A 12,972-nucleotide genomic window follows, 5' to 3' on the forward strand; every position below is an offset into this window, starting at 1 on the left:
CTTTTGTGTAGGGATGCCTCTCTGCCAAGTTGTCTTCAAAGACTTTGGGGTGCAGATTAAAAAAGGTCAACTTTTGCCGCTCAATGTACAAGCATGGAGATGAGCACTGCGCAGGCCCAGGTGAAACACCCTGCCCTAGTGCTGTGACAAAAGATCCCCCCAAAGCAGCAGAGTACAAATGCTGATGCCCAGGAGTTTTGGGTACCACACTCTCCTGGCCCAATCCAGTGCCACTAGGATGACTTGGACACAGTTGTTCCTGATCTTCTTCAGAACTTGGGTCCAGAGAGGCTGTGGAGGGAAGGCATACAGGAGTCATGAGTTCCACTCTAGATGGAAAGTATTGCCAAGCAATAGCTGCTTTGGAAACTCAGCGGTAGTGAAAGGATTGAGCCAAGGACCTCCTCATCGCTGGAAGGCAGCCTATGCCATTCGATGTCTGCTAGACATATGCAGCTGAGTGCCTGCCCTGGTGTTTAAATATCCCACAAGGTGGTTCACCACCAGAAAAATCCATTGGTGGTCCAACTACTTCCAGAGGTGCCAGGCCTCCTGACAAAGGGCTCAGGTGCCCACTCTGCTTCTTACAGAACCACATGGCGGTGATGTTGTCAGTGAGCACCTGCATCAGCCTTCGTTTGATGGTGAAAGGCAGGAAAGTCTTCAATGCCAAGAGAATCACCCTCAACTCCAACAAGATGATGTTGAGTTGACTCTCCGCTGGAGACCTTTGATCTCCATCTCTCTCAGAAGGCCTCCCCAACCAAGCAGCGATGCATTCATGACCACCATCAGGTCTGGGTGGGGTAAGGAGATGGGCATTCCATTGAGCCAAACACAGTCCTGTAGCTACTACTGCAGACCTTTTGTAGTCACCTCCAAAATCTGAATCCAATCCAACAGATTTGCCTGATGTTGTGCCCAGTGGAACTCCAGATCCCACAGCATAGCCAGCCTCTGCCATCTGGCATGCAACACCAGCAGGATGCAGGAGGCCAACAATCCCAGCAGCCTTAGATCACCCACACTGAGATCCAGGACTGAGGCTGAAACATCAAGATCACAGCCCAATGTCCTGGACTATCCATTTGGGCAAGAGCACAAAACATTACTGTATCGAGAATAGCTCAGAAAAACGGGAGGGTCTGCCAAGGAGTCAGGTGTGACTTCAGCTCATTGATAGCGAACCCCAAAGATGTTAAGATTGCCATTGTCTGGAGGTGGTTGATGACTGTTTGGGATGAGCCTGTTTTCAACAGCCAGTCGTTGAAGTAGGGGAAGATAGGCAACCCTGACCTCCCTTGATTGTGCTGTGACCACTGCCATCTTTTTCGTAAACTTCTATGGGGCACTGGTGAGGCCAAAAGGGAGCACTGAAAATCAAAATGGATCCTTTCCACTGTGAGCCGCAGGCAGCGTAAATAAGCATCTTGCATTCCCCATCCAGTCTTCAGGGTTCAGGGCAGACAGGATCTGGGGTAGCATGAATAATATGAATTTGTCCTTCTGCAGATATGTATTGAGAAGGTGAAGATCTAAAACAGGAGGAAGGCCTCCGTTGCCCTTCGGCATACGGACGTAGTAGGAGTAACACCCAGTTCCTACACCAGAGGCTGAAATCCCCTCTCTTGCATCTTTCTCTAAGAGGAGATGGACTTCCTGCCTTTAGATTACCAGAAGGTCCTCCGTCAGCCATCCTGAAGTTGGTGGAAGATTAAGAAGTGGCGAGGAAGAATCAAAGGGCATAGCTCCAAAAGAACAATATGTAGGACTTGATTTGATGCTCACTCAGGTCCTGGAAGCCTGTGTCTGTTTTTCACCCTCTGTGCAGCACAGTTTGGGTGGAGAGATCTAAATGCGCATGTCGGTTTGGCCGTCCTATGATGGCTGGCCACAATGATATGCACACTTACAGTGCCCACCACTCCTCCTCCCTGCTGCATCTGCTGTTATTCAGGATGCTGGCCCCGCCCTTGTCTCAGCTCAACAAGGAAAAATAAAATGATAATAACCATATTTATTATCATTATATTTTTCATGTTTTCACTGCTGAGAGAGCAGGGGGGGTGACGCTCCTCCGACTTTACTTTGGAGCCGCCGGACAGCGCCTCGCACCTTCTAAAATCGTTGTGAATCACCATCTGATTTCTCATGGAAGTTCTCCAACTCTCTCTTTTCACAGTTCTTTATAGTGCCTGCTGCACAGCACAGCAGTTTTTTTTATTGTGATTTAATACCTTTCCTGTTGTATTTAACGCAAAAGCACAAGCTGACATATACCTGGAACTCCCTCTGACAGCTTTCAGTATACAGGCCTAGAACTGAATGTGCATGTGGGTTTATATAGCGCTAGAATCGACTCCCGGAGGAGTATCTCCGCGCTTCGACCGCTGGGGAACCCGTCCTGGCTCACCCTGAGAGATGGTCCCTAATGGGTATCTCTAAGGTGCGACCAAGCATCCCCGGCGGTCTGGGGGGGCCGTTGTGAAGATGATGCAAGCTAATGCCCAGAGTTGCCGAGTGTGGTCCCTGACTGGAGTTGGCACCGAGGCGAGAATTATCGAGTCCGCTGACCCTGGTCCACGACCCTGCTGCGTCGGGAATCGAACCCTGGTCCCGGGCCGTCCTCTGCTTACGGGTCTGCCGCCTCTAACCAGTGAGCCACACCTGTCCCTTCCTATGTGTCTCTACAGATTTGAAGCGCATTCAAGCACTGTGAGAAACATACACTTCTCTGAATCACACCAGGCCCCTTCGCTCTGTATCTAGTATCTTTCATTCCCACCAAACCCTTCACTCCAATTTTCTCCAAGTTACGAAGAACAGATTTGGTGTACAGTAAATGCTGTCCATGAAAAGGCACCTCCTCCCTCACTCACCTTGTCGTGCCACAATCACGCTGGCTATGCAGTCCGGTACACTTGATCCGGCGGCCAGAAAAGTAATGCCCATAATGACGTCTGGAATCCCCAGAGTATATCCTATAACAGTTACCTGAAAATAGAGGAGGAGAGATCGGTGGGAACCTAATTGTGATGTGGGGCCCATTGTCGAAGTGGTGTCCAGTAGCTGTGCTTCGCTGTTATTATCCACGTGGGAGCACCCCCCCATCAACACCAATTCACTGAAATGCCAGTTATGATAAGTAAGATCAGACATCCTTTGAGCCCTGATGACATTGTAGAGTTGACTTGCGGCCCTTTGCCACTCCCACCCCTCAAGTGTCCACGTTTGCTGCTGAAGGCAGGGCAGCTGGTTTCCTGATTTTTGTGTCTCCCGGTGCTTAAATAGCTCCTCTGTGTCTTCTACATCGCGTAAAGCCACCTGCCGTCCTTCCCTCCCTCCTGCTGCAGCCTGCTGGTCCACGCTAGTGTGCGCCTCTGACCCACTCCCTCCCACCACCGGGCTAGCAAACTTCACTTCCCAGTGGCCCTGGAGGCAGGGCCAGCTGTTTTCCTGATTTTGTGCCTCCCTGTGCCTCTATAGCTCCCCTGCGGCTCCAGCATCGAGCCCGTCAGAGCCCGGAGGAGGCTGGGTGGGCCACCCCTCTTTTGCCTGACTGCAGCTTAAGGTACTGTGCCCATCCCCCTGTCCCTGCTCTGTTGCTACCCCTGCACTGTTCTTGCGCTGACTGCTGACCCTGCCCCAGCGCTGCTGCTCCTCCTGCGCCATCCCTGTATTCCCTGCTGTTCCTGTCCCAGCGCTGCCGCTACCCCTGCACTGCTTACTGTCCCTGCCACTGCGCTGCCACTTCCCCTGCGCTGCCACTCCCTCTGCGCTGTCCCTGCGCTCGCCTGGCTCTGCTGCCCCCATCACTGCACTGCTGCTCTCCCTGTCCAGTCCCTGTGCTGCTGTCCATCACTGCACTGCCGCTCCTCCTGCGCTGTTCCTGTGCTGCCGCCCCCCCTGCACTGCAGCCCCCCTGTCACTGCTCTGCCACTCCCCCTGCACTGTCCCTACGTTGCCTGCTCGTCCCAGGTCCTTGCCCAGTGCTAAGCACCACTAGGACCACTAAATGAGGCCACTGCACGGCTACGCAACAGGCACACCACCAACACTCTGTTGTTTGGACAACATTCAGTTACAGGACCCATTGCCCTCCCGCTACCCAACGGTACGCTGCCGAGGAACTCCGGGACCTAGACCCCAGAAGCTGAAACACCAGCTACGTCTCCTTCTCCCCGCTATCCACCAAAGGATCCTTCACTGCCACTTCTCTTACGACACAACCTACAAAGATCCCACACCACTCCTGCCCACAAGACCAAGAACACACCGCAACCACTCCACTGTATCTTGCTCAATGCTAGGGGTGGGCGACAGTTTCCGTTCCGCCCACGGAAATTGCGACAATTCGACATTTTCGCATTCCACGCAGGACGCGAAAATGTCGAATTGTCGCAATTTCCGCGAGGGAACGGAAATTGTCGTCGAGTTGAACAAATTCAGTAAAGCTTTAATCAGCACAAAACATTCGGGAGCTAGGTCGAGGCTGGGCAGGTGTGCTTTTCTCCCCATATCTACCGTCAAAAATTACCGGTGGTCCTGGCGACTCCTTACCTGATGGAGCTCTGTGTAGCCATGACTTTCTCGAGCACAATCCCCGTGTAGTTCCTGACACCAGGAGGTTCTGTCTCCTCATCTGCTGCTCTGATCGGTCTCTGGCCCTAAACAAGAGGCATGTGAACTGCATGGAAGCCGGGCCCCACACACCAGCGGTGGGCAACGTCTTCCCGCCCTTTCCCCCACTAAAATGGACAGCTGACTCGAGGGGGCCCATCGGCGCCGTGGTGGGCGGTGTTTTTCTCTCCATATCTACCGTCAAAAATTAGCTGTGGTCCTTGATGGAGCTCTGTGCAGCTATGACTCTCGAGCGCAATCTTCGTGTAGTTCCTGACACCAGGAGGTTCTGTCTGCTCGTCTGCTGCTCTGATCGGTCTCTGGCCCTAAACAAGAGGCATGTGAACTGCATGGAAGCCCCGCCCCACACACCAGCGGCGGGCAACGTCTTCCCGCCCTTTCCCCCACTATGAAACCCCACCCGGAAGCAAAATCTCCGCGATCACGCGAAATATCGCGTGATCGCGGAGATTTTGTGCCGTTTCGCGATATTTGGCGAAAGGCACTTCCGGTAATTCCACCCACCCCTACTCAATGCCTGCTCTCTCTGCAAACACACCACAGAAATCTGGGACACCATCACCACCATTGCATGGACATTGTCTTCATCACCGAAATATGGCTCAACCTCACCTCAAACCCCGACATCACCACCGCCACTCCCGAAGGATACAAGATGATACATCAAGACCTCAACAACAATCAAGGCTGAGTCATCATCATCATCTTCAAGGAATACATCTGATGCATCATCCATCACCAACGACGACCCCACGCCTCTTATGGAACATCTCAACTTCCAACTACAAACTAACAGGAAGACCACAAATAGAGGCACCCTCACCTACAGACCCCCGGAACCCTGACAACATTCTGCGACACCATCCCCAACCTCATCGCTTCCCTAGCAATGGACCCTCACCACTACGTCCTACTCAGCAGCCTCAAGTTCCACATTAATGACCCAAACAACGCCAACTCCATTGCCCTCCTGGAGAACCTGAGCAAAATTGGCTTCACCCAACTGGTCACCAAACCTATGCACACAGCCAGTCACACACAATACCCCATTTTCACCTCCAGCAACAGAATCAAATTCAGCCACACCAAAGAACTCACCTGGACAGACCACACTATCGCACACTTCACCTTCACCGACACTCAGCACACCATCACCAGGCGTCAGATTCCCTACCACACCACAGCTGGCAAGACAACCAAAACAGTGGTCACAGGTCCTCACCACCTCCCAATCAGAGGCCACAACAGACCTCAATCAGGCTGTCCAGAACTTCACCACCACCAGAGTCGCTCCACTGAAACCTACAAAATCCAACAACCCTCCAAACATGCCAGCTGGTACACACCAGAACCCAGGACCATAAAGCTCTACTGCCACCAACTGGAGAAATTATGATGTGCCACCAAGAACCCTGCCAACAGAGCAGCTCACAAAACAGCCCTCAGAAAATATCACAGGCACATCAAGTAAGCTAAGAAAGCAGCCATCACCACCCGCATCAACTCTGTGGCCAACCACCCAAAAGAACTCTTCAAAATAGTCAAAGAATTCTCCAATCCAACAACCATAGAGAACATCATCCACCCCTCCCATGAACTGTTCAACACCGTCTCAGACTACTTCCACAGCAAGATCATCAACATACACAACAATTTCAACCTCCTGCCCGCCACCCTCAACCCCAACGACCTCTACCATCCAGCGTACATCACCCAAACCATTACTACCCGCTCTCTGCTCGCTGCCCTCACTACCTCAGCCATCATTTCTTCCATCCACTCTGTGGTACCCACCGACCCCTGCCCCCACCACATCTACAACGTTGCAACAAACCTAATCAGCACGCAACGCACCAGCATCTTCAACAGCTCCATCTCCACAACAACCTTCCCGGACAGATGAAAACTCACAGACATTAGACCCCTCCAAAACAAAGCCTCTGTTGACCCCAGTGATCTAAAAAGTTATCTTCCGATCTCCCTGCTCCCACACCCGGCCAAAGTACTCGAGAAAGCCATCAACCAGCAGCTCACTGAATTCCTGGAACAAAATCCCCTACTGGACGCCTCACAATCAGAATTCTGTGCCAACCACCAGGGGCAGCTGGTGACATTTGTAAGTGGTGAGTGTAAAATGATGGTCATACTGCACTGCAGCAAGCGAGCGTAGCGAGTGAGCCCGAACAACCTAAGTGGGGTTTCAGGGGGGGTTCTCCCCCCATGAAACTTTCGAAAAAAGAGTGGACAAATGGTGCATTTTCTGGCAAATTTGAGAAAGCAGTAAGGGTAATAAAGCAATTGTGAAAGTGCAGTTATTACATTAATAAAGAGATGTCATATAACATAGGTAGCTGCTTATTCAAGCTTTCTTTCACCCCATAGTCCAGCAGGGTCTTGATACAAGACAGACAAGAGAAAAAGCAGTGTGGTCCTCGACCAGGAAGACACTCATATTTCATTGGTAAGAAGTCAAAAGATTGGTCAAATTGAAAACCTGAAATGCAATACACAATCCAACAATTTGCAAGTACATCTCATCTATGTTCAACAAGCCATGTTTTACCCATGATTGGAATTGTGAATCACCAAATAAACTGAACCACTGCAATCAAAATCAACCAAAACTGTGGCTCAAGGTTACATATTGGCAGAAACAGTATAAAACAGAAACACAGTCTAAATAACTATGAAAGTGACACATAAATATTACCCATGTCACTCAAATGCATGAATGTACCGTTAGCTGTTGGCAACATGCCCTAAAACGGAGCATGCCACAAAAATGGGTGAGGGTATGAAAAATAGGATACTTTTAGAAGGTAATGCCTTGATTCACATTTTTTATCAATCTCTACATGTAAAAAGTTCTCGATGACCTCTGAGCATCAGTGAACTCAGGCTAGACCACCCACTGATCTTTCTAGACATGTCCACAGCGAATGATACATTGGATCATGACCTTTTTGACTACCAGGAAAAATATCAGGGGCTCAGCATTACAATGGCCCCATGCATTCCTTTCAGTTCAGAGGGAAAAAAATGATAAGTGGCAACACCACCTAGTTACCGAGAGCCTCCATCCTCAGGGTTTCCCTAGGGTGTTTCCTATCACTTCAGCTCATCAGTATCTACTCCCAGCACTTACCAGAGTTCATCTCACAATATTCACCACAATTAAAGATGTACACAGGTAATATGCATGCCCTTTTCTGGCTGTGGACAGCCTACAACACTGGGATAAAATGAAGCCAGAAATATTCTTGGATCAAGGACTACCAGCTCTGCCTCCGTGGCACCAAAATTGATGCAGATAGATGGCCTATCTGAAATTTCACTCCCATTCCAACGGCCTCACACACCGTGCACAATTCTCAACTCAGCATACAAAGTGTAAGAACATGGATTATGTACTGCTCCCGACCTGTTTTACACACAGCTGATCACTACCATATGAATGTGCTCCCACATTCAGCTCATGTAGCTGGGGAGGTCTTTCCTTCTACTCCAGAGTAAATACTACATGGATCTCACAAAGCCGCTGCCCTATCGCACTTGAACTCCTACAACATAGAGTATATTAAGCACCGAAGACCAAAGGAAGACATGCAGAAGGTTCAAAGGTTCAAAGGTTCCAAAATCAGGCAGCCAGACTATAATGTCTCTTGAAAGACACTCATTGACACCCAGTAGAGCAAATAATAACATTTGGTACTTTGCCCTGAAAGTCTTTGGCGGGAGGATGGACTGTAATACTCGCAAGTGACCCTAAGCTACATCTCAAGCTGGAATTTAGTACTGCACAATGCATATCTGGTTGCCCAGACCAAGTTCCACCCCTAAAAACAATGGAGAAAGCCAATAAAGGGCTCCTGCAACATCTCAAAAACACCATTATGGCGCCTGAGGAATACGTCTAGCCAACTACCTTCCAAAGAAGCACATAAGCTCCATCTATTTAGGGAAGCACTGAACCCCATCCTCAGCAATGAAAAAAGATTGAGTACATACTACCCATGATAGACTAGAGAGGCCGCGTCGACCAAAACCAGATGCGCCAATCCTCAGAGCCGGTAACCTTTACTGTTTCCACCATAACCGGAGATAGTGTTGTACACACTGACACATCCCCAGAAACCAGCCTGTCAACATGGTAATGATCAAATAAAATAAATATATCACAAATATGTCAATTTAACAATCTGATCGAAGCAAAACACCGCAGATCAGTTGCTTTGTTAGTCCCTCCTCCACATCGATACCCAGCGATGCACAGCTTTGTCCTTCATAGGCGTGTTTCCTTCCCTTGGAGAAAACATTAATACAGCATAGGGGCCATCTCAAAGTCATGTACACAGGACAAAAAGCCATCATCCGACCCGACCTAACTCACCAGAAACATATTCTCTTTTAAATTTTAAACTAGGCCCTTTTGTGCAAATATTCCGGTTTAAACTAGGATCTAGGATTTCGGGCTATTCATTTAAAGCAACTGTTAATCAAGAGAACACGGACTGGGCTGTCTTTATAAACAAAAATGCTGCTTTTTAAAAATTACTTAATATCTCTCGATATATTACAGTAGTGATACCCAAGCTTCCCATATCAGTGTAATTTATCAATACGATATGAACAGACAAGTTAGCTCTTTAATCTGCCTTCAGCCCTACTGCAGGAGCGTGGCTTCCATTGGTGCAGCAGGTGCAATGTCACCGAGCCCGGCAGGTCTATGGGGCACAGTAAACCCTAATAATTACTGCTCTAGGGCCCATGGCACACTGATTCATCACTGCCCTACTGCACTGTACTATGCTGTCCACTAGTTATAGTGGGCACCTTGAACCAGTCCAAACAATCCTTTATTGATGATAGGTTAAAGACAACCTTATTTGAAAGCTATCCTAGTGGTAGCTATGGAGAGCAACCTTCAGGCTAAGTCTTGAAGGAATGTAAAGCAGCTTGTTTTACCAGTCTGTAATCTCTTGAGTGGCTAAATGAAAGGAGACCACACCAGGTATATATATAAAATATATGTATTTATTCCTAAACACACCCTACTAGTTTCTTTATGAGGCTAAAAGTAAAAGCACATATGTTACACTTCAAATATTACAGTAAATTAGCACAATACACGTTAGGCCCTCGGGGCGGACCAAACCATATACTAAGAAAGTGGTATAAGAACCACGACTTGACTAGACACAAGGCCTAGAGGCTGTAGAATCACTGGGACCCCAAGGACCATCCAAGGTAGTGACACAGGAGATGTGTGCAGTGTGAACACAGCTGCGAGCCCCCGTTAGCTTCTTTGGGGAAAGTCACGGTTAGAATTTGAAAGTTTAAGGAGACTTTGAGGTGGACTAGGAACAAACCCTTTTGGACTTAGATGGTTCTAGGGCCAACACCCACGGGAGCACCGGAGTACTCGTGTTACCTCACCCAGGGAAGCCGGGTGCATAGGTGTCAAATGGTATCGGGTCGCGTTGTCGTTTTCAATGGCAGGAGACTGAAAAGTGCTGATGCCGGGAAGAGGAGAAGTGTTCAAAGAGATCCAAGCCCGGATCGAAGATGTGTAGAACCTGAAAGCAGAGGGGACAGAGTCTGGGTCACTTACCAGTGACCGGGGGCACGATAGAAGAATGCCCACCGATGACGGGTGCTTCAGGTGCGAAGAGGGGAAGCTTGACTCTTCAGCCACGAGGACCAGGAGGCGTCGAGGATGACCAGGAGCTGGATTCAAGCTGTCCCATGAAGAATGTCGAGTGCTGCAGTGTCGGTGCCCGGATTGGACACAACAAGCCTTGGCAACAGCAACCCATGCAGGAAGAGAAGAAATGCTTCGGTGCGGACCAGCAAGTGATCCCAAGTGAGGGAGAGTCAGGGCACATCTGAAGCAGCCAGGGAAGCCCAATGTAAGTAAAAGTTGCCTTCACAGGGACCCACCAGTCAATGGACCAGGGATCGCGAAGGAGCCTCGAGCGAACACACAAAGGGCGGGCTCATGGAACACTCGTAGAGTGTAGGCCAGCAATCGTCGGGGGCAAAGGTGCTTGGGGCCTGGGCTACAAGTAGCCCAATGCACAGCCTCAAGGGACGTCAAGAAGCTGATGCACTTGCACATGTACACGGTGTCCAGGGGTTCTGGTTCCAAGGCACCCACGAGGGCTACGGGTCTCCGCTTTGCCGGGGACTCGGGTCAGCCTCTGGGAAGTCTGGAAACCCACCTCCTGCAAAGTCTTCGGCGTCCGGAAATGCAGACCGGACAGATGCGTCTTTGGTGCCTGCCAAGCAGGGGAGTAACTCTTTTCCTCCAAGGGAGATTCTTCAGTCATCTAGTCGTGTAGATCATCGAAGTTCCGGGATTTCTGTAGCAGAGTTTCATCCAGGTGTAATCTAAAGTCCTGTGGTCAGGGGTTCCTTCTTTATACCCAAGGAAGGGGTTGGACTTACTCTGGGGACCCACCTATGGGAGGGTTTGGAAAGAGGGGTGGCTACACCCATTTCCTTTGTCCAGTTTCACGCCAGAGCTGGGGCTGGTAGCCCCTGCAACCGGTTTGAGCTGGACTATGCACAGGGACACCAAATGTCCCCCCAGTACAGACTTCAAAGCACTCCTAGAGTGCTCCCACCCAGCCCTATTCCACTAAGGCCTGTCTGGGAGGTTGTAACACCTCCCAGTGACAGGAAACCTATTGTCCAGGCCTCCCCTGCCAGAGTTTCGGTCAGCAGGAGGAGGTCAGACTCGTGTCTGTGGATGCAGCATCCATTTTGTGATGTCAGGGCTCTTTTAAGCTGGTACCGGGTATACCGGTGTTGTCATGTCTCTCCCTCTAGAAGGGTGGGATCATACTCCCACACCAGTTACTGGTGTGGGGGTATGATTCCAAGGTGTTTGACACCAAACACAACATGTTTCTGTGCAGCCAGTCCAAAGTTAGCATTTACCATTTGGTTATAATGCACTTAAGAGTATATGGTCAGGATGCATCACAGACAACCCCGGAGAAGAGATTCCGAAGGCTGCAGAGGGGCTCTGCTCATGCAGGGGCACCCTCTCACACAAAACCAAGCACCCTGCCTTCAGGATTGATAAGGCCTGCTATAGGGGTGACTGATAGGTTTATATGTGCAGTGATAGGGTGAGATATAGTGAACCTATATCTCAGTAAGGGGTGCATGCACCACCTTACTCAGGCTGCAGTAGCAGACCTGTGGTGTCATTTTGGAGGCCTTCCCAGGGGTGGCATAATATATGCCGCAGCCCCTGGTAGGTCTCTGGGGTACCTATGCCCTGGGTCCATAGTATACCATATATTAGGGACTTATAAGGGCACCCCAGAATCCAATCTGTGGTGTACCTAAGGTACATGGAATCAATTTGGAGAGGAAGCAGCCAGGCCGGGGTCCTGTATAGCAGAGCCCCAGCCAGACTAGAGTCGAAAAACATGGAAAAATCAGCAAAAAGTGGGGGCAACCATGAGAAGCAGACCCTACTCTCCTACACAACCCCCCCCCCCCCCAAAACGCAGGGACATTAATCTAACCTTGACCAGTTGAGTCTTCATGTTCTATGTGGAAATATCTGGAGAGTCCATCTGCATTGGCATGGTTACTCCCAGGTCTATGTTCCACTGTATAGTCCATCCCCTGTAGGGAAATGGACCACCTTAAAAGTTTGGGGTTTTCACCCTTCATCTGTTTTAGCCATAAGAGGGGCTTATGGTCTGTCTGAACAATGAAGTGAGTACCAAACAAGTATGACCTCAACTTCTTCAGAGCCCAAACCACAGCAAAGGCCTATCTCTCAATGGCTTACCAACGTTTCTCTCTGGGGTCAGCCTTATGCTAATAAAAGTTACAGACTGAGCCTGACCTTCATCATTCAACTGTGACAGTACAGCCCCTACCCCTAACTCAGTTGCATCTGTTTGCACAATGAACTTTTTATTTTATTTTATTTTCTAGATTTGGTAAAGCGCAACAGCTACCCCAGCAATGGGGTGTCCCGGCGCTAGCAACAAGCAAACTCCTACTAAACGGGGGAGGGAAGGCCAAGAACCCTAGAAAGCGGGGAAGAGGTGGGTCTTGATAGCTTTGCGAAAGATTGGGAGACAGTCTATGGAGCGGATGCTGGGGGGGAGATCGTTCCATAGTTTGGGCCCTAGGACGCTAAAGGAACGGCCACCAATGCGACTAAGTCTGACTCTGGGAACTGTCAGAAGAAGTTGATTAGAGGAGCGAAGGTCACGGCCAGGGACATAGAGTCGGGCCAGCTTTCGCAACAGAGGAGGATTTCCCTTTTTGACGATCTTGAAGATCGTGATAAGAGCTTTG

The 12,972-nt window shown here is 49.8% G+C and overlaps 1 protein-coding gene across 4 annotated transcripts in view; it reads right to left on the bottom strand.

Moving 5' to 3' along the window:
- Window positions 1-12,972, bottom strand: part of LOC146799096 (sodium/potassium/calcium exchanger 4-like) — a 937,744-nt gene that overhangs the window by 21,351 nt on the left and 903,421 nt on the right. For all 4 annotated transcript variants that reach the window (XM_085628040.1, XM_085628039.1, XM_085628038.1 and 1 more), the window contains one exon: window positions 2,880-2,994. In XM_085628040.1, the coding sequence (XP_085484166.1) occupies window positions 2,880-2,994 (115 nt within the window). The remainder of the gene's footprint in view (window positions 1-2,879; window positions 2,995-12,972) is intronic.

Source organism: Triturus cristatus, chromosome 9 (assembly GCF_964204655.1).
Source record: "Triturus cristatus chromosome 9, aTriCri1.1, whole genome shotgun sequence".
Lineage (NCBI taxonomy): Eukaryota > Metazoa > Chordata > Amphibia > Caudata > Salamandridae > Triturus > Triturus cristatus.